Source organism: Chelonoidis abingdonii, chromosome 4 (assembly GCF_003597395.2).
Source record: "Chelonoidis abingdonii isolate Lonesome George chromosome 4, CheloAbing_2.0, whole genome shotgun sequence".
Lineage (NCBI taxonomy): Eukaryota > Metazoa > Chordata > Testudines > Testudinidae > Chelonoidis > Chelonoidis abingdonii.
In genome coordinates, this window is record NC_133772.1 from 92,629,550 (window position 1) to 92,656,918 (window position 27,369).

General features: G+C 46.0%; 1 protein-coding gene across 1 annotated transcript in view; it reads left to right on the top strand.

The window, feature by feature from the left end:
- CCDC9B (coiled-coil domain containing 9B) overlaps window positions 1-27,369 on the top strand; it is a 114,542-nt gene that overhangs the window by 44,190 nt on the left and 42,983 nt on the right. The window contains exons 6-7 of the mRNA XM_032802518.2: window positions 4,588-4,662; window positions 24,904-25,088. Coding sequence (XP_032658409.1) covers window positions 4,588-4,662; window positions 24,904-25,088 — 260 coding nt within the window. The remainder of the gene's footprint in view (window positions 1-4,587; window positions 4,663-24,903; window positions 25,089-27,369) is intronic.

The window sequence follows — 27,369 nt, forward strand, 5'->3', positions numbered from 1 at the left end:
TTTCACACCTCAACTGCTAGAACAGGGCCTCATCCTCCCTGATTGAACTAACCTCGTTATCTCTAGCTTGCTTCTTGCTTGCATATATATACCTGCCCCTGGAGATTTCCACTACATGCATATGACAAAGTGGGTATTCACCCATGAAAGTTCATGCTCCAAAACGTCTGTTAGTCTATAAGGTGCCACAGGATTCTTTGCTGCTTTTACATCTTCCTATTGTTATTTCTGAGTGTCTTTTTAAAACTCTGTTAGCCAGTTCTGATCCCACTTGCCCTGATTGTGCTGTGTAACTCCAAGTAATCTCAGTTAAGATGCTCCTGATTCTATGTGCTACAGAAACTTGTGGAGATAGATTCACTGGAATGCCATGTGATTTTCATCAGCATAATGAAAGCAGAATCAGGCCCTATAGTTTCAACATTTTGATTAATTCCTCATCACCCTTTGCCTTGTTTCAGTAATACCCTTTATGGCATCTAAGAGTTTTGATATTTGGCTAAAAATCACACTAAGCAACAATAAGATTCCTGTTTTCAGATCTGACCTGACTTCACAGAGTTCTCATTTCCAAGCTATTTGTGCTGTGAATTTGCTCTTTGTATTTTTGTTTTCCTTTGATGTGCAAAGCTCAGGTGAGCTAATGGCCTCAGGCCCACACGCATCTTTCCAATAACACTCCCATAGGGGGAGGGTTGGGTGCAATTTTAGAAATCCCTTGGTTATGATTTTGCCTTTTGCTGTGCCACTCCCGAGGGGGTTGTTGGTCTCCCTGCTGCAAAATAACAAGTTGCTGGATCCACATGGAATTTGTGCAGTCAGCCCCCACGCGGCCATGTATGGTTACAAAACTGGAGGTGACAGCAGTGATAAATGCTGTGTCATTTGGCAGCAAAATGTGCGGAAGATCATGTGATGCAGCAGCAATCAGTGGGCAGCAGAGGCAGCTCAAGTAGAGATACAGCAGCCCCTGTGGGCAGTATACAGAGCAAGATGTTGTGGCTGTGCCATTGTCATCAGACCAGTGGGGTTTGCTGCAGTTTCTTCAGTTGATGGGTCACCTACTGGAGCTGCTTTTTCATCTCATTGGCAGTTCTCCATTCCAAATGCTGGTTGGTAAGAATGAAGCAGTGATCCAGGGATCCCACAGTTTGTGTAATTCTCCAGTGAGGGGATGCAGGACCATTCCCAGTTAGGCTGCAGGCAGGGTCTCATAGCAAAGAGCAGATACAGGTGAGGAGCCTTTACCTTCCTGAGCCCAAGGGGTTCAGGGCTTGTCTACCCGAGGAAGTTATTCTGGAATAAGACAGGGGGTGGATTTAAAGCAGTAGAGTGTTCCAGAGTAGCTCCCCATGTGGACAGTTTTGCTCTGGAATAGCTCCAGCACTTTAAATTCACACTTTACCTTGTTCTAGAATAAGTGTAGACAAGCCCTCAGCTTGTCCCAGCCATTCACGCGATTGCTGTTTATAATAGTGGGGTCTGAGGAGCAGGGCTGGCTCTGGCTTTTTTGCCGCCCCAAGCAAAAAAAAAAACAAAAAAACCTGCAGGGCAGCTGGAGCAGCAAAGCAAAAAAAAAAAACCTGTGGGGCAGCTGAAATGGTGAAGCTAAAAAAAAAAAAACCCTGCGGGGTGGCCGGAGCTAGGGTGCAAACTTTCAACAGACGTGCCCTGTGCAGTGGGAGTGTGCGCCCCGGCTAGCAGGGGTGAGCGGGCGGGAGTGGGGGGGGAGAAAGAGAAGGAGGGTGGCCAGGGCTTCCTCCAGCCAGGGCGCTCACCTCTCGGCCCCTCCTGCCGCGCCACCTGCCGGGAGGGCTCCACACCGCTCCAGTCAGCGGGGAGGGAAGGATGCGGGCTGCTGGGCTTGCTGCAGACCTAGCACCGGCTGAGGCAGATGGAACGCGCAGCAGGCTCTCAGCAGGGTGCTCCCCTCCTCTGCACCATCGCCCCCTACAGGGCGGCCAGAGCGGTGGTGGAATGCCGCCTCTTAGAATCTGCTGTCCCAAGCACGACTTGCTTGGCTGGTGCCTGGAGTCGGCCCTGCTGAGGAGTTGAAGGGTAGGAAGAATAGGAGAGGCGCATCCAACAAGCACAATCTCTTTCCTGCCTGCCATTCCCATTTTATTTGAAAGGCGCAATAGATTAACATTGAAAGAAATTGACACATGAGGGCCGATGGTTTTCACTCTCCCTGCTCCTCTGAAAAGTGGGTGCTAGCCTCCCTTTGCTGTATACTGTGCTCCTGTCATGAGCTTCTGTGAGCGTGACACACACAGTTGTACACTCTATGGTTCTGTGACTGCACCTGAGTGTTTTTCTGAAAGTTTTCCCCTTTCTCCCCTCTCCCTCCCCCCCCCCCCCGCTGTATGTTCCTGCTGCTGCCTGGAGGCATTAAGAAAGTCATGCAATTCCCTACCTTACTGCCTCCCCACCAAATGTACTCTCTCAATGGCACTAGCAGTATGTTTATACATCATGAAGTTTCCAGGCTCTGATTGTCCCTGGAGTAGGTTTCAGGAAACAGCACTGGATCTCACTATCAAGCTAGAGTTGTGAACAAGCAATGTGGAAAAGCTTGTGCTCCTACCGGAGGTTACTAGCTGCTCCATCGGTGTCTCTTGCAAGTAACACTGCACCAAGTGACACTCCAATTTGCTTTGGAGAAGGGCACGTTTCTGCCTTCCTAGTTAAAAATAAAGCACAAGTTCTGCAGTCCACAAGAGAGGGAAGAGTGTATGGGGAAGGAAAGGGGTAGGGGAGCCTCAGGACTGCACTGGGGCCAACCGGAGCAAGTGACAACCAGTGATCAAAGAGAACCAGGTGGGGGTGGAAGGGCACCACAAAAACAAAATGTCACACTGAAAGGAACCAGCAGGAACTGCATCCCCAGAAAGACAGTCCGAGAGTCAGGAGCCATGAATTCAATTCAATCTCTACCACAGACTTCCTTTGTGCCCTTGGGCAAGTCATTTACCTATTCCTGCTTCAGCCCCCTGGTTTCTGATGATAATAATCAGTGATACAGTTAACATACAGATAATGATACAGTTCAAGATAGTGTAGATGGGACCTAATTGTGTCTTGCTAAGCGTGTTAGAGAGCTGGACTCTCAAGACTTTAGCCTGGATACAGGGACATGGGCACATCCTATTAGGAGTGCTAGTGCCAATGTAGGTTCCAGGCCTGTAGTTTGGTCTAAAATAGTATTTTAATTTGCTTGCCTGTTTGATTTTTAATATATATACTTACTTACTAATATGGGTGAACAAAGGGATCCTTAATGAGGACAAAGCCAGACACTATATACGTTGTCTTTGCCTAAGCCAAATGGGTTTGTTAGTATAATAGGAAGAAATAAAAGCAGTGAAAGCATTACTGGGCATGGTGGAAGTGTAATATATAAATGTACACTTAAAAACTGTCTCAACTCCTTATCTCAAGGCAAGGTCAAGCAACCAGTCAGAAGGGGCAAGGGGGGTTGGGGTGAAAGGTAAAACACTAAAAGATGAAAAAAATGCTTGCCCCTGACCATAGCACAACCTCACTCCTTACCCCTCCCCTGGGGTACACAAGGAGTGGAATAAAGACCCCAGACCTTTTTAATATATATACTTTCTGCCTGGAGGCAAAACCAAATGGGATTTCTCAGGAGACAATAGGCAAAGAGAAGATGCACTGAGTCAAACCGGGAAAACGGGGCACCCAGACGCAAGGAGGACAGCAGCAAAAGGGGACACATTCCCATTGGGGGAGAGGGATAGCTCAGTGGGAGTGCAGAACACACATTCCTGTCACAGGGGGAGAGATAGCTCAGTGGTTTGAGCATTGGCCTGCTAAACCCAGGCTTGTGAGTTCAGTCCTTGATGGCCCATTTAGGGAACTGGGGTAAAAATCTGTCTGGGGAGTGGTCCTGCTTTGAGCACAGGGTTGGAGTAGATGACCTTCTGAGGTCCCTTCCAACCCTCATTTTCTATGACCATAAGTTGTAAGGGGTGGAACTGTGGGTGTGCATTACAGGTATAATTATGCCCCCTAAGAAGAGGGAAGTTGGAAACACTGGAAAACAAGGCTCAGTTATGGGACACAGGTTTACTGAAAACTAACCCTAATAAACATAGCATTGCCTGCACTTCAAACTTCTGGTCATCTGCTTTCTGTCTGCATAACAAGAACCAGGAAAAAGACACCTCAACTTTACCATAACAACATTTAACCAGGTTGCAATTGGTTCCCTGACTCCACTACAGAGCCTCAAGGCTATTTAGGCACCTAACCCCAACTGAAATGCCTTTGAGGATCTGGTTTTCGGTGCTTTAAGATTTCTCCAGATCAGCTTTCCTCTTTGGCAGCATGGTGGAGTAGAGAGATCAACGGGAATGTGTCCCCTTTTGCTGCTGTCCTTCTTGCGTCTTGGTGCCCCCTGTTTTCCCTTGCTAGTGCCGGTTTGACTCAGTGCATCTTCTGTTCGCCTTTTGTCTCCTGAGAAATTCCGTTTGGTTTTGCACAGCTGCTCAAAGGCCTGGCACTAGTTCCTCACTCTAGAGTCCATGCACAATTGTAAATCGTGTCTCTTCTGTATCCCTACAGGTGGATGAAAGGAGAACAGTGGAGAGGAGGCGATCAGACACTGATAAGTATTCAGAGAGTGAACACAACATAAAGGTGAGAGGGGTCATTGGTGCTGATTGGTGTTCATGCAAAGGGGGTGGTGATGTAGTGAACTGTAGGTCCTGATTGTCAGAGGGACTGACCATCCACAGCTGCCACTGAAGTTAATGGGAGCTTTGGGTGCTCAGCCTCGCTGGCAATCAGCCCTCACGGCATTCTTGGTAGTGCCTGTCTTCATTGAAATAGTGACTGCTCAGGTTGCCTTGAGTATGGAGTGGTACAGGGAATCCTCTCTCTGACTGCCTCTTTCACCACTCACCAGCCCCATCCCAAAGGAATGGACAAGCTAGTTCATAAAACTATAGACCTTAGAGATGGAAAAGATGAACCGAGTCACCTGGCCCATCCCCCCATTGATGGAGGATTGTGTCCCAGGGTATTATCCAGAGCTTTATCCCGGCTGGCTATAAATTACATGATCATGAGGAAAAATGCGAACTACTGAAGAACTGACATGCCTTTTAACTGTGTGGGTTGTTTGGGAGCATTAGTGCTGGAGCAGTTGTTAGCCTGCTATGCAGGGCCCAAAGTACCTTCTCTCCAGTCACCAAAGGTTCTCCTTGCCTTTGTCCCTCTGCTGTGCCCAGTTCTCTGTGACGATGGGCAAAGTATAAATGCCTAGACCGACAGAAAGGTCCTGAAGCACGCAGCTTTGAGATGGCCACCCCAGTAGAGGTTGGCTGCAGAGTGACATATAAAGAATCTCCAAATCGCGCCTAAGTCCTTTTCCTTAGTGATAAGCAAAACTACACATTTTTACTGCACCAGCCAGTTTGACTTCAGCTCCATGACCTGAGATTCCTCCGAAGAGTTGTACCTGGAAATAAAGCAACATTTCCTAATTTTCCTTCTGCTCAGTCGGAAGGTCCTTTTGCCACGTCTTGATGCCTTTGGCCCTTCTCCTCATGGTCTTTTCTTTGTGATCACACTCACCTCAGGCTGTGTGAAATGGAAATCCAGTGAGGGTTGAATCCTATCTCGGTGCTGTTCAGTAGAAGGGCCAGCAGAGGGTACTCTAAGAACAGCATGACCATAAACAGGTGATCATCATCTTTTCACAGAGGCAGGGAACAAAAGGCAGAGGTGGCTGTCTAAGCCTAGCATGCCAGTGCTGCTGCCAGAATGCTTGCTCAGCCCCAGGACGAGTGCCATTGCATTAGCTGTTTTCTCTGTGGCTATCATTTGCTTGTGGGTTGAAAGATTCAGGCTGCATTAGCCACAGTCCCTTGCTTTAGCAGGAGCTGTACAGGGTTGTGGTAAATTAAAGTTTGTGCCTTCCTGCTGGCTGTTTAATGCAAACCCTGGAGGAAGCACTGGCTCCCCTGATAACAGACACTCTTAATTAATGGAGCACAAATTGAATAGCCCCCATCCCCATGCGATTCATTAGAAGAACACAGATGGGCTCCTAAGAATCAATCCCAGTTGCACCCAGCAGAGTGGCAGAGGGCTGCCTGATTGGACTCCCACTTGGTCCAGCTGACACAGCTGCGTCCAAGCTGAGCAGAGCCCTAGGTTGGTAAACAGCTCCTCACCCTTGCACTTCGCAGGCAGCAGATGTACATCTTCTCTTTATTTACCAGATAAACAGCACAGATACTCGGTGAGAAACATACCATCTGACAGCTGCAACGCCTCTGCCATTCACTGGGGCCATGGCTACACTTACATTTTTGCAACGTTGGTAGTTACAGCTGTGGTCGTACAGCTGTGTAGGGCCAGCGCTGCAGTGTGTCCACACTGACAGCGACCAGCGCTGAAGTATGTCCACACTTGCAGCATTTGCAGCGCTGTTGTGAGTGGTGCATTGTGGGCAGCTATCCCACAGAGCACCTTGTCCCATTTTGGCGCAGTGGGTTGTGGGAAGGGAACGGAAGGGTGCGGGTCATTCCGCTTCCTGTTCCAACAACTCGTGCTGCATCGCTTCCCTTTTGAGCCGTTTGGTGCCATTGTGAGTCTGCTGTGTGATTTCAGTAGGAAATGGAGCCCGAGCTGCTGAGGACTTTGCTGATGAATGTTGCCAGCACATCACGTCTGGCAGTTGAGCTATTCCTTATGCTCCAAAGTGACAGTGAGGAGAGCTCAGATGATGAAATAGATTCGGCTGACGCGCCTGACACTAAATTGCTTGTGGCAGTAACGGACGTGCTCAGCACCGGGAAATGCCGCTTTTTGGGCTCGGGAAAACAACCACTGAGTGGTGGATCACATTGTATGCAAGTCTGGAGACGAGACAGTGGCTGCAGAGAACTTTAGGAATGAGAAAGCCACTTTCATGGGACTTAGCTGAGCGCCCCCAACCTGCAGCGCAAGGACACAAACTGAGAGCTGCCCTGTCAGTGAGAAAGCGAGTGGCTATTGCAGTCGGAAGCTGGCAACTCCAGACACCTACCGATCGGTCGCAAACCAAGTGAGGTGGGAAAGTCGAAGTTGGAATAGTGGTGATGCAAGTTTGCAGGGCCATATATGTGCATCCTGCTAAGAAGAACCGTGACTCGGGGAAATGTGCAGGACATGTGGATGGCTTTGCACAAATGGGTTACCCTATCTGTGGAGAAGGCAATAGGATGGGACGCCATTCCATTCTGGCAACCACTCCCACCTGGCATCCGAGTACATTAATCAAAGTGTGTATTCTCTATGGTTCTCCAGGCGCTTGTGGATCACCGTGGGCATTTCACTGACATTACACAGGATGGCCTGAGGCTGAAATCAGCATCTTTCGGAACATGCATATCAGAAGGCAAGGCTAGGGACTTTCCCAGACCGGAAGATCACAGTGGGGAATCCTCGAATATGCCCATTGTTGATCACTTGAGACCCTCCTACCCGTTAAGCCTTGGCTCATGAAACCGTATCAGGGAAGACTTGACAGACAAGGACCGTGTCAACTACAGGCTAAGCCAGTGCAGAATGACCGGAGTGGTGCTTGGCCGTTTAAAGGGGAGATGGAAAGTCTGTACGGGAAGCTAAGACCATGGGGAAAGCAGCAATCCCAGGGATTAATACGCGGGCTATCCTCAATAATATTTTGAAGGGAAGGTGAAACCTTCAGTGACGATGGACTCCGAGGTTCAACGCCTGGAGGCTGAATTGCACAGCCAGAAGAGCAGGGCTACAAGAGAGGCGCCAGCAACTGCACAAGGATTAGGAATGCTTAAAGGAGCAATTTGAGGCGAAAGCCAACAGTAAGTTGGGTGCCTTCCACAGCATTAAGGCAGTGGTCAATGATTTGCAGTCCTATTTCACTTGTGGAACAGTAGTATACTTTCTGTAAAAAAAAACTGTTAAAAGACAAGAAAATCCTTTATAAAAATACAGTACATAAAACGGCAGGGGGTAGGGTGATAGACAGTAAAGTCAGAGGTTTGAATATTCCTTCCTGAGTGTTTGGCAATGCCTGCTGTGCTCAGATTAATATGTGCTGGGGCAGGGGTGTTGAGTGCATAGGGAGGGCCATAGTTATCAGGGCTGTAGGTGAACGTAGGTGTTTGGGGGCAGCTGTAGTGGTAAAAACCAGGATGCTGGAGAAGGGTGTTTGAGAACAATGGGCACAATGGGAACTTGGGAATGGAGTGAGAAGCGGCACGTAGTGCTCTGCCTGCATGTCTAGCATTGACTGCATGAGGTCTGTGTGCGTTCCATGATGCTAGCAGCCGATCGGTGCTCTCTTGAGCCATTTCTTTCTCTTGCAGCCTTCCCTTTTCTTGGCCCTCTTCCTTTTTCCTACTTTCCCTTCCCAGTCTGCAACTTTTATTATTGTGAATACAGATTCATAACTGCTTTCCACCATCTCCTCTTACTCTTCCTTGGTTTTCCTTAAGTTCGTAGTTTTCAGAATCTGGGCGTGATGGAGCAGTATCCAAGTCACTGTAAAAAAAACACAGGGAGATAAGTCCTTAGTACAGAGGATCATTGTTTAAGACTATTGTACATCGGTACACATTGCCAGCACAGCACATAGAGAACCAGCTCCAGAGAGACATGGTGATTTCCCTACACGCGGCCACAGGAGGGGGGAGCTGCTTGTCTTGCAATCCATGGTGTTCTGTGACTGGGGAAAGCAGAGAGAAGCTACAGGGAAATAGGAGTGAACCCTCCACCCACATCTGCCACAGCAGGTACTCAGAGCATCTGCACACACGGCGCACCTGGGAGGGGGGGTTGGGGTTGCCTTCACTCTGGAACCATGGGTTCTGTGACTGGGGAAAGCAGAGAGCAGCTACAGGGAATAGGAGGAACCCTCACCCACACTGCCACAGCAGGTACTCCTCAGAGGCCATCTGCACATGCGGCCACACGGGAAGGGGGGCGCTTGTCTCTCAATCCATGGTGGTGCTGGACTTGGGGAGAAGCAGAGAGCAGCTACAAGGAAATCAATGCGCTCCACATTCTAGGCAGCTCAGGCACAGCAGCCCCCCTGCTCCCAAACATCCACCTATAAAAGCTCTTCCGGGAACAGCTCCTGCTGTCTAACACCAAGGTCCACGCTGCGGAGGCTTACGCCTCCTGCGGAAAAATAGCTGCGGCGCATGACTCCTGGGACTTCCAAAACTCCTCAGTAGCCCCTCTCGGTCCTCTACACCCCCCTCTCTCCAGCCCTTGGAAAGCTGCCCGTGTCCTCGACTGGAATGGGGTTAATCCAAGTATCGCATCCAGCCCTTAAAACGGCAGTTGGGCCAGCACCTAGCGCGGTTTCCCTGACGTCTGTGCAGTAGCACTCCGCACCTTAACCTTAAACCCTGCACTGCACGCTCTGCACGATCATACCCCTGTATGCATTGACTTCGGATATCTGGCTGTAGTTACATAATTCACGCGGACGCAGCTGGCCTGAACGCTTCTCACCCCAAAACACTGAAGATCCTTCCAGCTTGCATGCTCCATGCGGGGCGCGCTTTGGGGCGGTGAGCATGCACTATGATGATGAATGATACCCACGCCTGCTGAGCAACAGGAAGGGAATTTAAAATCCGCGGGCATTTAAGGCGGGCACCTTCGAGCCCAGGGGCAGTGGAGGCGAAACGAGACCAGAGAGGCGAAAAGGTATGCTGGGATACCTACAACACCCTGGAGGCCAATACACGCACCTGGGTGATGCCACACCTGATGACCAGCGCTTGCAATCCAACCCAGTGCCTGGATTCGCTACACCCGTAGCAGACCAGGTGTACAGCCAGCGCTGCAGACAGGGAGTTGCAGCGCTGGCTGAGCTTTGTAAGTGTGGACACCGTGTAAGTTGCAGCGCTGTAACCCCCTCACCAGCGCTGCAACTTGCAAGTGTAGCCAAGGCCTGGAGCCACCAGCAATTTTGCTAGGGGATCCAGTGACAAGGTGGACGAGGGCTCTGGCCTTTCATCTCTGCACAGCCGAGATCAAGTCTTATTTTAGGTCTCCCATAGAAATTAATTTTCCAGATCTTGCCTAATCTTCATTTGTGTGTGCCAGGCATCAGGGCTGTCAGTCTCTGCTCAGGAGAGGTGTCGGGGTCATAGGTCAGGTCTGAGAGGTGCATTGGCAGCTGGGGAAGGTTGCACAGAGCCCTCCTGTAGCATGTATGGCTCACACTGCTGCTGCTGCTTCCTGCTCTCCGGAGCACTGAACTCGCTCACCAGCCATGGCATGCCCCTTGGGATGTGCATTAAGCAGTTAGGGGAGGGGCTGGAAGCTGCAGGGAGTGTTTCAGAACCGCCTTCTTCTCAGTCTAAGAACAAGCTTTCTAGGACCACAGCCTGGCATTTCTTCACCCAAGAATGGAGGGCTGAGCATCTTTCCTACCCTCTTGCTCCTGGCTGGGCTTGCCGGGTCCCTGACTCTCTTTGGTAAAGAACTAATGAGCTGTTGCTCCCTCCCCCAGTCTCCCTGCGCGCACAGGTGGGTCTCCTTGGCAACAGGTTTTTCAGTCACTCTTTTTCCTCCAGTCTATTTTGATCTGCAGTGAAATGCCAGGGAGATTAATTCCTGTTTTGGAGAAGAGGGGAGGGGGAGGGTGGGCTCTGAAGGTGGGAAATGTGGAGTAGTAAATTATCCACCAAAAATTACCATCCCAGGACTCACTTTGTGCTAAGCTATTCATTATACGACTCTACTTGATAGCAGGCCATGGTCAGTTGGTTCTCACCTCCAGTGCAAGGCTGAAATTCGTTCCTTTTTCCCAGTTCCTTAGGTATGGTATCAGCTTTTTTTTCATGGGTCCCCAGTTTCTTATTCAAAGGCCAAATCTATTCAAAATATATCAATGAAAGTCTCAATTTTTAGAAATGTCACCAAATTAATGTGTTTGAATGTGATAAAGAATTAAAATACTAATTACTTATTTATTAATTAAATAATCAAATAAGGAGCTCAGATTTGAGTGTCTGTATGTGACAAAATAAGTCTTGGGTCACCCCAAATGACAAATCCCTGCAACCAACAGACTGTTCTGAAGGATCTGGGACATACTACTTGCAATCTGAAGCTTTGTTTCTGCGCACACTGCCATCTGTTAGGTCCTGTCCCACTTCCATATTGTACATAGAGCTTAAATACGGAAGAGGGTTTTGACAGACTATACATGACATAATGCATCTCAGGTCACCCCATGTGCCATCCCATCCCCCTGTGATCATTATTTCGTTATGAAGAGATGTTATGCTACTTCCTTTCTGGTCTGATAAATATATTACCCCAGTTTTTATTTTGTTAGTTAACAGAGAAAATGCATGTACAAATCAACAAAAAGCCATGTGCAATCAGTTTGTTGCAAATCCAGCTATAATATTTTCACAGAAATTATATGATAGTTAAAAATGAAGACGTCTATAGGAACCTTGGTTTGTTGTTAGATGAATTAAGAGGAGGAAAAATGGCTAAATTTATCAACATTTTTTTAACTATGTTACAGATATAAAAGCATTTGTTGTTGTTTTGCTCATTACACAACAAATATAAAATGAACACAAGGCTTGAGCTCAGTGAACTCCCAAATAATCTTGTTTATTAACTACATGTAAACATGCAAGTATGCTGAATGCATACTGCGGTTCTGAGTGGTTTCTGATAGCTTTTAAAATATAGAAAACAGTGAACACCATTAGAGCACTCACAAACGATTAAAGGAATACTGCCCTATTCCTATATACTACAATTAGCTGATTAGTCTTCAGTGCTGCTGTGCAACAGCAATGTGGCTTGGTAGACTTTAGAAGATTTTGGAGAACTCTGTCTGTGGCTAGAATATCTGCATCTCCTTTCCTTTTTAATTCCAAAACTCCAAACTAGAAATGCCAGACCTCTGTTTGTCCAAGTTTGTGGAAACATATAAAATGTTGTATAACAGCAACTTCATACCTATAACGGTAACACCTTTGTTTAAATAAACTCTGCTGCAGGGATTGGCAGCCTTTGGTGCGTGGCTCACCAGAGTAAGCACCCTCATGGGCCAGGCCGGTTTGTTTACCTGCCGCATCCGCAGGTTCTGCGGATCGCAGCTCCCACTGGCTGCGGTTTGCCACTCCAGGCCAATGGGGGCTGTGGGGAGCTGTGCAGGCTGAGGCATGTGCTGGCTGTGGCTTCTCGCAGCCCCCATTGGCCTGGAGCGGCGAACCGCGGCCAGTGGGAGCCATGATTGGCCGAACCTGCGGACGCAGCAGTTAAACAAACTGGCTCGGCCCGCCAGGGGGCTTACCCTGGAGAGCCACGTGCCAAAGGTTGCTGATCCTTGCTCTACTGTTTATGCAAATAATGTTGCTGATTTCTGTTGAACTGATCGATATTTGAACATTATTTTAAATATTGTTATATTTAAGTTACATGGAAAAGTACTATCGAGAAGCAGGTGAAGGATTTTTCTGTGGTAGAGACATTTCCTTTTTTGCTGCAAATGATATTAGAGAAGACATGAGTCACTATTTTGAGATGCAGCCACAAAAATGCATCTTGGTTTTTTTCCTGTTTATTTACTATCAGACCCAGAAATTTCTGATGCAAATAGCTGAGTGTCAAGTTTTTGATTATTTCTGCGATTAGACTTACTTGCAAATGAAAAGAATAAGATGCACAGTTCGCCGTTAAAGAAATGGCGTGTACTCAATTGACATAATATTTGCTCACTTTGACTCTAAAACTGTAAAATGAGTAAAGAAGTTTCAATGTATTATAATAAAAATACTTTACTTGAGCAATTGGTGCTGCTGCTAGTGCTGATCACTGGTGACCCCTGTATTTAAGCATTCCTAAGGATTTGTATGCTAAGACCCCTGTTTTGCACAGACGGGAAGTTTCTTCATTAATTTCTCCATAAAATTGCTGCAGCCATCTCCAAATTATGCCTCTCCTTAAGGAGGTTTTTATGGTCTAAAATCCTGATACAACCAACTACTGTATCAAACATCCACCTGGAGGGGGAAACTTTGATAAAGGTGCATGTGCCAAAGGACCAGTAGCAGTGTTTCATAGATTCAGAGTTTTTCAGGTCATAGGGGACCATTAGGTCATCTAGTCTGACCTCCTGTGTATCACCATAGAATTTCTTCCAGCTACCCTGGTACTGAGCCAAGTAACAATTTGCGTTGGACTAAAATGATGTTTTCTGGAATGGCATCCACGCTTGGTTTGGAAACATCAAAAGCTGGAGAATCCGTCACTTCCTTTGACCATTTGTTCCAATGGTTGATCACCCTCACTGTTAAAATTTGGTGCCTCATTTCTAATGGCAATGTGTCTGGCTTCAGCTTCCAGGCTGTGATAAATAAAGGGGGGGATAGCTTCATTTGATGGACACCTAGCCAGCCAGTTAGCTGTAAAATCCCTCTTGGTAGCTGTTCTTTACTTGCTGTACCTGTAAAAGGTTAAAAAGTCCCTCAGGTAAAGAAAAAAAGTGGGCACCTGACCAAAAGAACCAATGGGAAGGCAGAAATTTTTAAAATTGGGAAAGAAACTTTCCTTTTGTCTGTAGCTCTCTGGGCTGAATGCTGTGTAACATTTGAACCAGATATGATCATAAATCATCAGATCATGCCTAGAACTACTTATCTGAATTCCACATGTGTAAGTAGATCTGAATATTTAGGTAGACGCGATTATGGTTATTTCGTTTATTTCATATTGGTTTGTGGACCCATCTGTGCTAACCCCAGATGCTTTTGTTTGCTTGTAACCTTTAAGCTGAACTCCCCAGAAAGCTATTTTGGGTGCTTGATTTTTGGAACTGCTCTTTTAAAATCTAGCAAAAGCCTAAGTTCCAGATGTATTTCCTTTCTTTTTGTTTTTAATAAAATTTACCTTTTTTTAAGAACAGGACTGGGTTTTTGGTGTCCTAAGAGGTTTGTGCATGTTATTGATTAGCTGGTAGCCACAGCTAATTTCCTTTGTTTCCCTTCTCAGCTCTTCCCCGGAGGAGGGGAGAGAGGGAGAAAAGAGCTTGAGGGTACCACACAGGGAGAAATTCCCAAGTGCTCCTTCCTAGGTTCAAAAGGGGTTTTGTTGCATTTGGGTGGTGGCAGCGTTTACCAAGCCAAGGTCAGAGAAAAGCTGTAACCTTGGGAGTTTAATACAAGCCTGGCAAGTATTAATTTTTAAAATCCTTGTGGGCCCCACTTCTGCACTCGGAGTGACAGAGTTGAGATTCAGTCTTGACACAGCCATTGGTTCTTTTTCTGCCTTTCTCTGCTAGATTAAGGAGCCCTTCAGTAACCAGTATTTTGTCCACTTAAAAGGTACTTAAACTCTATAATCAAGTCATGTCTCAACTTTTTTTTGTTTTTTGGATAAGCTGAACAGATTGAGCTCTTTCACTCTCTCATGTCTGGCCTTTTTCTCCAGCCCTCACATCATTTTTGTGGCTCTTTTCTTTGCCCTTTACAATTTTTCAACACCCTTTTAAGATATGGATGCCAGAACTGGATGCAGTAGTCTAGTATTGATCTCACCAAGGCCATAAACAGAGGTAAAAATCACCTCCTGTTCCTACTCTTTACTTCCATTTATACATCCAAGGATCACATTAGCCCTTTTTGCCACAGCATTGTTCTGGGAGCTCATGTTCAGTTGCTTGTCTCCTTCATTAATGATTTGGATAATGGAATGGAGAGTATGCTTATAAAATTTGCAGATGACACTGAGCTGGAAGGATCTGCAAATACTTTGGAAGCCAGGATTAGAATTCAAAATGACCTTGACAAAATGGAGAACTGGTCTGAAATCAGCAAGATAAAATTCAGTAAAGAAAAGTGCAACATACTACACTTAGGAAGTCAAAATCAGACACACAAATGGGGAATAACTGGGTAGGCAGTAGTACTTCAGAAAATGATCTCAGGGTTACAGTGGATCACAAACTGAATATGAATTAATGTGATGCAGTTGCAAAAAAGACTAGTATCGTTCTGAGAGGTAATGTGGTATGCAAAACATAATTGTTTTGCTCTACTGAGCACTGGTGTGATCTCAGGTGGAGTACTGTGTCCAGTTTTGGGCGCCACATTTTAAGAAGTTGTGGACAAACTGGAGAGAATTTAGAGGAAAGCAATAAAAATGATATAAGGTTGAGAAAGCCTGCCTTAACAGGAAAGGTTTTAAAAAACAGGCATGTTTAGACTTGTGAAAAGAAGATTGAGGGGGGACTTGATAAAGACTTCAAGCATCTCAAAGATTATAACGAATATGGTAATCTGTTGTTCTCCTTGTCCACCGAAGGTAGGCATAGTAGTAATGGGCGTAATCTGAAGCAAAGGAGGTTTAGTTAGATATTAGGGGGAAATGTCCTAAGTATAAGGTAATTAAGCTCTGGAAGAGACTAACAAGAGAGGGTGTGAAATCCCCATCACTGGAGGTTTTTAAAACCAGGTAGACAAACATTTGTCTAGGTATACTTGGTGATGGCTCAACTCAGGGGGATGGAGAAGATGACTTTGGAGGTCCTTTCCAGGCCTACATTGCTATGAATCTATGATCCCTAAATCCTTTCCAGAGTCATGCTTCTCAGGACACAGTCCCTCCTTCGGCCGGTATGGCCTGCATTCTTTGTTCACAGATGTGTTAAAACGTACTTTATTTGAATGCAGATTACTCTGAAGGACTGCTTTGTCCTCACCATTATTTACCACTCCCTCCAATACTTGTCTCAGCCACAAATTTTATCAGCAGTGATTTTATATTTATTTTCTGACTGTTGGTGAAAATGTTGAATAGCATCGGGCCTAGTATTGATCCTGGCAGACCCCACTAGAAACACACATGCTCAATGATAACTCCCCACTGGCAACTGCTTTTTGAGACCTCTCACTTACTCATTTCTTAATCCATTTCACATGTGCTTTGTTGACATTGTATAGTTCTAACTTTTAAAATCAGAATGTCATGTGGTATTAAGTCAAATGCCTTACAAAACTCTAAGTATTTTATATCTGTTCTGTAGAGGTTCTTATGCCGAGCTTATCAGTTTCAGGGCACCTTCTGAGCATTAATGCACCTTCCAGTAGTGTGACTACACATCTGTCATATGGTGCTTGTTCTCTCATCCTCTACCCAGGGATAGAAGCATGTGTAGTGGAGAGTCTTGTTTTGGCAGGGTTTGGGATTTATTTATTTAAATATGCATATTGCTGTGTGTGTGTTAGAGATGGCATGGTCACAGAAATGAGCCTTGCATGTGGAGCAGAAGGTGGTTAGGTTCGTGATTGTCCTTAGTTCCTGAGGGAGTTTACTGCACAGTATGGGACCAGCTCCCCAGAAAGCTCTGTCTACTGCCCAGACAGACTTTACCTTTATTGTAGAGAGTTCCATTGTGCCTGAGGAGTGGAGTTGTCGATCACGGTCTTTGTTCCGGAATTTAAGAAATCTTTGGAAGAACCTTGGTTCAGGCCATTCCATGCCTTCAAGATAAGGATGATACTTTGAACTTGATCTGAAATTCTGTGTGAAGCCAGTATAGAGAGCAGAGGACAGGTGTGACATGTCTGTGGTAACCTGTGTTGCTGAGGAGATGCACTGAAGCTGTCTGTATTAAATGAAGTTTCCTAAATGCTGGCCGTTTCATGCTCAGGTGCAGCACAGTGCTTTCAGCCAGCCGAGAGGTAACGAAGGTGTGAACAACTTAGGCCAGTTATTGTTCACCAGGATAGGAGAGAGTATCATAGCCAACCGGGAATGGCAGAAAGTATTATTCTTGGCTTCTGCTATTTGAGAGCTTAGCATCAATAGGGAATCGAAGAGTACCGTTGTATTAATTTAGATGGAATATATGGGCCCAGAGAGTCAAAGTGTTAACGTGACCCTCTCTCTATTCAACATTAAGCAGTTATAAAAAGGTTGGGGGGTTGGTCCACAAAGACCTCAGCCAGTTTAGTGCCATGAGAAACATACCATTAAAATGTTTTTTTCCTTTAATTAAAGAAAAAGCAGGACAAACAGTTAAAGCATTTGACAGTTTCCTGGATGGGATTAATGGTGGTAACAATTGTCCTTTTTGGGAAACAGAGAAGAAGTTAGTTGAAATGGACTAGAGCTGTTGTTGTTTCTGTAGCCTGACCCCATTTTCTAAAAGCTTGGACAAAACACACACAAAAGGGGAAAGAAAAGAACAGCAAAGATAAAATATGCAGTTTGTCTCTGGTGTTGATTCTCACTTGCAACCTCACTGCTAGAGAAATACAGACTTGACACACAGTTTTATTAGCCACCCCAAAACCTGGGAAACTTGTACCAGAACTAGATTGTTTAGGGAATTGCTTTTATCTGACTCTTGGTCATGAATTTATATCAGTGTTGAAAAATAATCAGCCTTGACCAACTAAGCCAGACTCTTATTAGACAGAAGGAAAAAGGAAAAGGACAGAAAAGAAAAAGTGGGTAAGGAAAAGGACACATGGGCAGGGATTTGTGTGTGACAAAGTGAGAGTTAGCCAGAGCCAGTGGAGGTCTCAGCAAACCGGATGTTCAACAAATTGGTCTCTCTGCCTCCTACATGAAGTCCGTGTCTCACTTATGGACACAAAAACATCTTTGTGCTGAGACAAATTTCAGGATCTATCTAAATATTACCTGTTCTGCTATACAGGTCAGAAAACTGGACCTTTTTACTGGCAAACTTGGAGTTGCTAGAAGCATTCCATATGCCCCATCAGTGCCAAATCCTGAGCATACAGTGGTTTCACTTTGTGCAAAACGTCATAATCTTGCAAAGATCTTGTCTTCCTTGTCACTCAATATAGTCAAAAGCAGCATTGCATGCTCTTTGGCCAAGTCTCCAGGATGAACAAAAACACCCTGTGACAGGTTCACCACACCTCCCTGGGTCCACTTGGAACTGGGGTACCATGGAGCCCACCTGACACACCTGCCTGGGCTCCCTTCACACTGTATTGCTGAGGCAAGCCAGCCGTGCCCTCCCTCAGGCTTCAGACTGCATTTTACCAGCACATATGCAGGTAGGGACACATCCAGTTGCAGCTATACACTCAGATGCTGAGATCAGCTCTGCATGGGAAGGCTCCGCTAAGACACTGGCCAGTTACTCAAGTGCACCTTCCCTCCCCCCACCCCCGAATGTAAACCCAAAATTGTACCATCTTGCACTGCTCATGAAATTTGCCCCCTCCCTCAGTGTGGAGAAAGATATACACAGCTTTCTGCCCCAAGTTATGAATTCCATACATTGGCTTTTAGACAAAACAAAACAAGTTTATTAACTACAAAAGATAGAGTTTAAGTGATTATAAGGGATAGTAAACAGATCAGAGCAGATTAGCCAGCAAATAAAACAAAATGCAATCTAAGATTAATATACTAAAGAAATTGGTTACAAGTACCAAATTCTCACACTAAATGATGTTTTGGGCAGATTACAGAGGCTTGCTTGAAGCTTAAAACTCCAGATATTCCTTTCACAGATCAGACACCCTCTAACCTGGGACCATCATTTCCCACAGTTTAGTCTTTATTCCTCAGGTGTTTCCAGGTGTGTTGTTCAGGGAGAGTGAGGTACCCTTATGATGTCATTGTTCCCCTTTTATATCTTCTTTTCAATTGCTGGAAAGTTCTTTTGCTATGACCTGGGTCAAACAGTTTCCATTATGTAGTGCTATCTCTGAGAGGTTTCTATTGTACACAGTTCCTGGAGTAATCCTTGTGCTTGTGTTCATTTCCTCAATTAGCCATTAGCATTGTTTGGCCTTTTTACTGTTGTACCTGAAAGGCTGTTTGTGCGTGTTTTTAACCTCACAACATGTTTCAGTAAAACATACATAGCCAAACTTCATAACTTCATATACGACAGTAGCACATACAATCCAACGATATATTAATGTCTAGCAGATCAAGACTTTTAGAATGATACCTCACAAGGCATATTTTGTACAAAACATATCCTAATACATGACAATGGTGAATACTGGGGTGCCAGGATGTCACACACCCCAGCACACCAAGCTCTCAAACTGTCCATGGACACGTGAAAGGGGTGCATGCCCTCACCTTACTTGGCACCGCCCTCAGGGCTGTCCCAGAGATTTGTGTATTTGCAGGATCGAGTCAGATCTGGGAACTTCACTACATGAAGAGAAGAGTTAGGGGGGATTTGATAGCAGCCTTCAACAACCTGAAGGGGGGTTCCAAAGAGGATGGAGCTAAGCTGTTCTGAGTGGTGGCAGATGACAGAACAAGAAGCAATGGTCTCAAGTTGCAGTGGGGGAGGTCTAGGTTGGATATTAGGAAAGACTATTTTACTAGGAGGGTGGTGAAGCACTGGAATGGGTTACCTAGGGAGGAGGTGGAATCTTCATTCTTAGAGCTTTTTAAGGCCTGGCTTGACAAAGCCTTGGCTTGGATGATTTAGTTGATGTTGGTCCTGCTTTGAGCAGGGGATTTGACTAGATGATCTCCTAAGGTCTCTTCCAACCATAATATTCTATGATGCCTAGAGTGACACCATCAACTGTGGTGGCAATGGTCCTTAGTAGATTGTGCGTGTTTGATAAGCAGAGGTGAGGATGTCATCTGGGTCCCTTTCTTAGCCCAGTCATCAGGACATCTCAGGATTAGGACGATGAATGCCCAGCAGAGTTACAGTAGATCCCTGAGTCCCCGGAGACAGTACTGGTGGCAGCCATGATGGTAAAGCTCAATCCTTCCCCTTCTTTCAGTTAACAATTGACACCTTTGCTCTGCCATTGCTAATTTTCACTCCCCAAATTCTCTTTGAAAACCCCAAAAGGGAGTGATGGATGGAATAATTTATCTCCTCATTATTTTGTCCATCTATTAGGCCTAATGTCCAACAAACCAAGTTTGGTCTGTTGACTTCCGGTCGCTCACTTTTTTAGTTTACCAGGCATGATTTTCTTGTTGTATCATCAGGCTTTTTTGTTTGGACTAACTCAGGCTGTCTCCCTTTTGCATCTTTCCTCATCAGTATTTATTGTTATAAGTTATTGTAACATTTAATGAACTTTCACTCACTTCTTACAATTGAATTTAAAATTGGGTAAATTTGTAGGACAAACTATTGCAACAGTACTCCTAAACTAAAGATCTAACTGACTAATTATGGGTGTGTCTCCTTCAACCGAAGGAGACTGCACTGTAGCTGAAAAGGCTTTACTTTTATCAATTAAGTCTGTAATGTCAAAGAATGAAATCAGGTTTCTTTGGCAAGACCTGTTTTCCATAAAACCATATTGACTAGAATTAATATATTCCTAGTTTTTAATACTGTAGCAACTGAATCTGATATCAGATTTTCCATATTTTTCCCTGGTATTAATGTCAAGCTAAGTGTCCTATAGTTATCTAGTTCATACTGCTTGGACTTCCTGAATATTGGCACAACATTAGTACTCTTCTGGTCTTTTGGAATTTCTCTGGGATGAAGATCTCCTTAGCCAACTATTTTAGGACTCTTGGGTGCAAGTTATTAGGGCCTGCTGATGAGATGGAAAGAAATTCATCAGCCTTGTATCATACGAATACATCATCCTGCTTCTTTCCAAATACAGAACAGAAATATTTATTGAACACTTTTTACATCATTATTAACAATTTTACCATCTCCATCTAATAATATGCTTATATCCATAGACTTATAGACTTTAAGGACAGAAGGGACCATCGTGGTCATCTAGTCTGACCTCTTGCACATCGCAGGCCACAGAACCACATCCACCCACTCCTGTAATAGACCCATAAACTCGGGCTGAATTATTGAAGTCCTCAAATCATGATTTAAAGACTTTGAGTTACAGAGACTCCACCATTTGACCCACACCATTGCTGGTATTTATTTAGTTCTTAATATTCTTTAAAAGCTCCTTATTGTCCTTAGACTGTCCAGCCATGGAGTTTTCCCTGATGTCTTTAGCTTCCTTTATCCATTTTCTACACTTCATAAATTTTTATTTACATTGATTGCTCTGTACATCGATTGCTGCATGAGACCTCCAGCATGTCTCCCAAATTGAACTCCTCAATAAGAACACCATTTCTGTCAACACACTAAGCATGTATCTGTTAAGAATAACTCATTTTGTTTTCTGGTTTGATTCAGTGGCCTGTAACAGACCCCCTACCAGACCACATCCTGGGCTTTGTTAGTCACCACATTGATCCATATGTGTTCAAGATCTTATAGTTGTGAATTATCAACAGGGTCCTAGTTTTCCATGATAAAAACCCAAAATTCTACAATTAAAAAAACCCCAAAATCCGTGTTTTTCTGCAATTAAAATGAAACACTGAACTTTGGTTTCCCTAGCCACAAGATATATAGGTATCAACTGAACACAGTGTTTTACTAATACAGTGAAACCCCATTTATCCGATCTAATTGGGACCAGGGTCAGATTAGATAATCAAAAATTCGGATAATCTGGAGAGCTTCACCTGCAAGTGGCCGGGCATGGGCTGTCAGCCCTGTTTTGATTAATACAAAGAGCCAGATAATGGAAGCTCAGACAAATGGGGTCCTATTGTATATGTTTTTATTTTTTCATAAAAAGTAAAAACTAAAGATTCTCTTTAAAAATGCAAATTTTGTGTTTTTCCGGGGAAAATGGATTTCTAGGATCCCTGATTGTCAAGCAACAGTGACTAATGTAGAGTGCCCCCGCCCCCAACACACACATGCACACACACCTTTTACCCACTCTATTCCTTCTGAAGAGGTGATAATCCATCATGTGAAATGTCCCACCAGGTTTTAGTATTGCCAATTGGATATATTTTTCTCAATGAGAATTTCTTAATCCTCGTAATTGTTAACCAGACTCCTAGCATTGGGATAGAAGTGACTGAAAAATGTCTTCTCTTCACGTGTTTTGTCACATCAGTTCAATTTGTTTGTGATGTCTTGAGTGTTAGTTTTGTACAGCATTTGTCTCCATAGCACCTCCTCTTGTGTAGGTAGCTCAATGCCCTCCTAGCTGCTCCAACTAGTCTTCTACAGAGACGGTTAGCCCCTGATCTGTGAGATGCCAGCCATCCCATATGTACAGCCTCCACTCCCACTGGAATGTGGCCACAAAACCTATACCTTCAGCCTCACACCAGTGTGCAGCCAACAGTTCACCTCCTGTATTTTCTGCCTTCTCTTGCTCATTGGATTGGAAGGATCTCTGATGAGATCACTTGGACTTTCCTTTTCTTCCACTCTCTTCCAAGGTGCCTGAGGTCTTCTCTAATTTGAACAGTTCCATGTGATGCTGTGTCATTGGCTCCAATGTGTATCATCATCAGTGGACAAACAACTTCATAATCTTGTCTAGTCATTCAGTTACCTCTCATATTTTCACTCCAGGGAGACAACACATTGTCTTATTGTCCTTGTGTCCCTTCTTCTTAATATTGAGTTACCAATGATGATTGTCTGTATTCTTATGATGGTTGACGGACCTCACTTGGTTGCTGCTTATTTCCTACCACAAGAACACCCATCAGGTATGTCACCAGGTATGTTCCATTCCTCTAGAGACAGGTTCTTCTGTAGCTGACTGGCTGAGCCTCTGAAAATGCTTTGATACTTCTGGTGAAGTTGTGAAGTTGAATGACTCTTGGCAGTCTTTCCCCCTCTTGTTAAAAATCACCTGTCCACTTTGGTTTCTACTCCCTCCAATTGCTTTATTGCTGATCCATCCCCTTGTGGCATCTGACAATGGTTTCCAAATCTGGTTGTCCAAGAAGTCTTTGCTGTCTCAGATGCTGTACAATATTACAAATTATGCTTCCAGACAACATGTCTGCTTCTCCAGTACAGCCACCAGCTTGCATTTCATACACTAGAAATCTATTCTGTCTTCTGGCAGAAAGTAAAACATAGCACATTCAAGGTGGATCACAGCACTTGTTCTCTCCTAAGCCATATCTGCTCTCTAGTGTAGAGCCAAACCTAAAAGAGGAATCACACTCCCTCTCTAAACTCTCACCAAAACTCATCCAGTATACCACACCCATTCGCCTTCCAACTGACATATACCAAACCTCACTACTCAGCTCCCACCCTCACAAACAAGGAGTGAATAACACACAAATTTCAAAAACTGGTTCTGTTCAGAGCCCCACAAATCACAGCAACAAGGACCTCACTGAGACACAAACAGACCCATCTCACCTGGCCATTCAGAGGCCCCCAGCCCAACCATACCACCCACCCTCCCAAAGAACAACCAACCTACAGATGCAACAAATACAACGTGCACCAAGTCCCTCTACCTGCAAGTCTAGGATCCATAGCTTCATCCTCAGACTCTCCTGTTTACTGTTCCGGTTGCCCAGCTAACGGGTGTGTATGTGTTTGAGGGTGAAGGAGGAGCGCTGGTGACATGGGCCACAATTTTTTGCAAAGAAGTTCCAAATAAGGGAGTTCCAATGTCTCAGCTACAGCAGAACAGTTCAATGGTTGTGCTGACTGGAGACTTATTTTATCACATACAGCCAGTCAAAACCCAGTTCAGTCACCATTTACAATATGGAAATGGGAGTGATGGCATAACAGGTGACAGCATATTGCTCATAAACAGCTTTGGTCAGTAAGTAGCATGACCCAGTCCTTCAGAGCTATCTGATGCTTGCAGGGATGTCTCACTTGGGGTGACTGAGACTTATTTCATCACATACAGTCATTCAAATCCCAGCTCCTTATTTGATTATTTAGTTAATAAGTAATTAAGGAATTAGCCATTTAATTTTTATCACATTAACTTATTGTAAGATTCAATTTTTAGAAATCTCATCAATTTAAAAAAAATATAATTTTGGCCTTTGAATAAGGAACAGAGAACTCTGAGTAAGGAGTTGGTACCACAAATAAGGAACCGGGAAAAGGAACCAACTTCAGCCTCCTCCTCCAGTGGAGTCTATTAAGCTGTCACTGTGTTACAAACATCTCCCTCTGATATACTCAGCTTTGTTTTGCACTGTCTCTTTGTTGAGAGTTTAAATACTTGAACAACAACAGCACTCAGCTCTTACAACATGGTGGGGGACACAAGTGGTGAAAGGAAACTATCCCCTGCTCAAAGGATATTGTTCTGACTTATGCATGTGATGCTCATTATACAGTGCACTCTGAACTAGGTGTCAGCATCAGCCCGTCCATCTTGAGCTACAGAGCACTCACCAATGGTTCTCTACTCCCCAATGTTGGAGGGTGAAAGAGTTGGGTCAAAAGATTGTGCCTATTACCTTGGACCCATAAAGAATTCCAGGGTCTTTTGGAATTCTTATTCCCTGGCCTTCTGAATTCACATAATGTAGTTACTCAGAAATTGTTCTCTACAGAAGAAACATTGGCGTACTCTGTTCCAAGCACTTCTAGGACTAGCTAGATACACTAGGCAACACTGGGCTGCTTTGGACGAGTGCCTTTTCCGGGAACAACAAGAAGGGTGTGATTTTTTTAACCTATTAATCATGAAGTTGCGGAGACACAGTGCATGAATGACTGCTGCCTAATTTATGCATCTAATTACTGGGACTTAATAGAGAAATCAGGTAAATTGAACATGGGAATCAAGTAACATTGGCCATTTGCACACACAAGCACAGTAATGTGTTTTCAAAATGGTTATAACTCAAGTCATATATCTAGTCAGAGAGTATTTAGACAGAAAAGTCACATTTCAGAGCAGCTGTTACCAGTTTCTAAAAGCAAGTTGTTTAAAAGGCTTCTAATAGAATTTGCACTGGCCTAATGTGGAAATCTTGTTGGACACCGTTTCTGGTTGATGGTATTGTATTAATGAGTTGCCCATTTGTTTCCACTAGGAGGGAGGGAAACCTCTCCAGAAGAGTCCAGGAGACATGAGTTTCACCATGACTGGACGGGAACGCTCAGAATACGTGAGATGGAAGAAAGAACGAGATCAGATCGACCTTGAGAGGCTAGCGCGCCACAAGAATGCAAAGGGCGAATGGCGACGGGCTTGGGATATAGAAAAGTCAGAGCATATGTAGGTCATCTACACCCCTGAGGTGCCTAGTATGCTACAAGCCCTATTATGGCAAATGATAGGTTCTGGCAGTAGGTCTGTATTCTGATGGGACATTGTGAACTGGCAAACTGTGAAACATTAAATCCCAGAGGCTGATCAGCATGGGTTCTACAGGGACTCTGAGAGCTGTAAAGGGGGTTGAATCACATCCCATTCTCTCTACCTCTATAAAGGGGTTAACTCCCAGTTAATTCCACTGATCCTCCACAATTTCAGGCTTATGGGACTGATGGAGGCAGGAAGAAGCTGGGGCTGTTCCAAAAAGGACAGTTGGGCAAATCCGCTTTGATATTTCAAACCTTGTCGTCCAGCCAACATGATTTCTCCTTTTCATTCCCATAAAAAGCCAGCCCACCTACATCATCATTACCTTATAAAGTAACCTCCTGCAGACATTCCAGTGTACTCTCTGTCGTGGGCAGGGCCATCCTGTGTCAGATCAATGACCGGCACGGTGTATATTACTGTAGGACAACTCTCATCATGGTATTGCTGAGTAATGAGGTAGTCTCTCTTCATTTACATTCTGCCTCTTTAGCAACCCGCACCCGGCTGAAATGCACTGGCCAGGTGGCTTTTGGGAGTGGAACACACTGGTCCCAAGGGCTTTGGAGTAGCTCATTACATGCACTGGATTGAAATTCATACCATTATATGCTCTAGACCAGGGGTCGGCAACCTATGGCACGCGAGCCAATTTTTAATGGCTCGCTGGGGCCTGCCGGGACCCCAGTGTGCCATTAAAAATCTTGCTGACGTGGCAAGCTGCAGGGTCCACGCTCCAAGGCTGGAGTGCTGGGCCCAGCGCAGCAAGCGGCTGGCCCCTCCCCCGCCTTCCCCATGAGCCATGTCGCTGTGTACAGTGCTCTGGGGGCTGGGGCTGTGCGCTCCCGCAGGCCAGCATTTGGCTCCATGGGGAGGGAAAGACGCTCCCAGTTCATCCGGAGCCCCGCCGCCTCGCACAGCCCCGCTCCGCCCCTCAGAGCACTGCGCGCGAAGCTGCAGGGCTCTGGATCAGCGGGGAACCTCATGGTAAGGGGTTCGGGTCAGGGGAGGGGTTGGATAAGGAGTGGGGGCAGTCAGGGGACAGGGAGAAGGGTGGGTTGGATGGGGGTCTCTGGAGGGGGCAGTCAGGGAGCAGAGGGCAGTTGGATAGGGCATGGGAGTCCCGGGGTCTGTTGCGGGTGGGGAGTGGATAGGGGTCAGGGCAGTCAGGGGACAGGGAGCAAGGAGGGTCCTGGGGAGGCAGTTAGGGACAGGGGGTGTCTCTGGAAGGGATGGTCAAGGGACAAGGAGCTGGGGGGGTTGGGAGTTCAGGGGGGCTGTTAGGGGTGTGGAGAGGGGTTGGGCAAGCAAGGAGTAGGGGGGTGTTATATGGGTCCAGAGTTCTGGGGGTCCTGTCAGGGGACGGGGAGCGGTTAGATAGGCATGGGAATCCAGGGGGTCTGTCTGGGTGTGGGGGTGTGGATAAGGGTTGGGGCAATCAGGGGACAAGGGGCAGGGAGGCTTCGATAGGGGGTGGGGTCCCAGGAGGGGGTAGTTGGGACAAAGAGTGAGGGGGGTTGGGGGTTCTGGGGGGCAGTCACCCAGCCCTGCACCCCCACACATCCCCAGGCCCCTGCCCTGAGCCCTGTGCCATCTAGCCCTCTGCTGACTCTTTCACCCCTCCGCATGACCCCAGCCCTGACTCTGGCACCCCCACACATACCCAGCACCCCCTATCCTGACACCAGCACCCCCCTCACATGTGCCTAGCCCTCTGCCCTGACTTTTGCACCCCCTACATCTCCAGCCCCCTCCACATCCCCATCCCCACCCTGAGCACCAAACGGGAGCTCCTGCATTCCCACTTGTACCCCTCACACCAAATGGGAGCTGCCCAGGTAAGTGCCCCCACACCCCAACCCTGAGCCCCCTCCTTCATTCTAGCTCCTGGCCAGACCCTTCACCCCCAGCCCTGTGCTCAGTCACTCCCACCCTCAGCTCAGTGCAGAGAGAGGAAGAGAATGGGCCAGAACCAGGGAGAAGGTAGGTACCCATTGTATGTGGGCAGGGCCGGGACCCCAAACTGGCAGTGGGCTGAGCGGGTCCGGCAGCCGGGATCCCGGCTGGCAGGAGCTGGCGGATGGAACCCCTGAGCGGCAGAGGGCTGAGCCACTCAGCCCACTGCCAGTCTGGGATCCCAGCTGCTAGCCCCGCACAGCCCACTGCTGGTCTGGGGTTCTGGCTGCCAGACCCT